The sequence below is a fragment of the Penaeus monodon genome, chromosome 15 (genome assembly GCF_015228065.2).
Source record: "Penaeus monodon isolate SGIC_2016 chromosome 15, NSTDA_Pmon_1, whole genome shotgun sequence".
In the NCBI taxonomy this organism is placed as follows: Eukaryota; Metazoa; Arthropoda; class Malacostraca; order Decapoda; family Penaeidae; genus Penaeus; species Penaeus monodon.
Genome location: NC_051400.1, coordinates 33510263 through 33510491, shown reverse-complemented (window position 1 = coordinate 33510491; position 229 = coordinate 33510263). Strand labels below are relative to the sequence as shown.

The window sequence follows — 229 nt, the reverse complement described above, 5'->3', positions numbered from 1 at the left end:
CAGCCCTGCGTACTTTTACACCACTACGCGTTCACGAAACATACTCCGGCCAACTCACCTTCATGTAAGAATACTTCTTAATCATAGCCTCGGGCACCATGGAGCCCAGGGAGGAGGCCACCACGCACAGCACGAGAGCGATTCGCAGCATCCTGGGGGTGGAGGTGAGAGAGGTTAGAGATGCTTGGACTAATGACGGGGGGAGTTGCAGGAGTTCTGTGAAATGGGA

At 54.6% G+C, this 229-nt stretch overlaps 1 protein-coding gene across 1 annotated transcript in view; it reads right to left on the bottom strand.

Annotated features, from left to right (window-relative positions):
- Positions 1 to 229, bottom strand: part of LOC119581975 — a 5080-nt gene that overhangs the window by 2921 nt on the left and 1930 nt on the right. Inside the window, exon 2 of the mRNA XM_037930161.1 lies at positions 59 to 152. Within this exon, the coding sequence (XP_037786089.1) occupies positions 59 to 151 (93 nt within the window). The 5' untranslated portion in view covers position 152. The remainder of the gene's footprint in view (positions 1 to 58; positions 153 to 229) is intronic.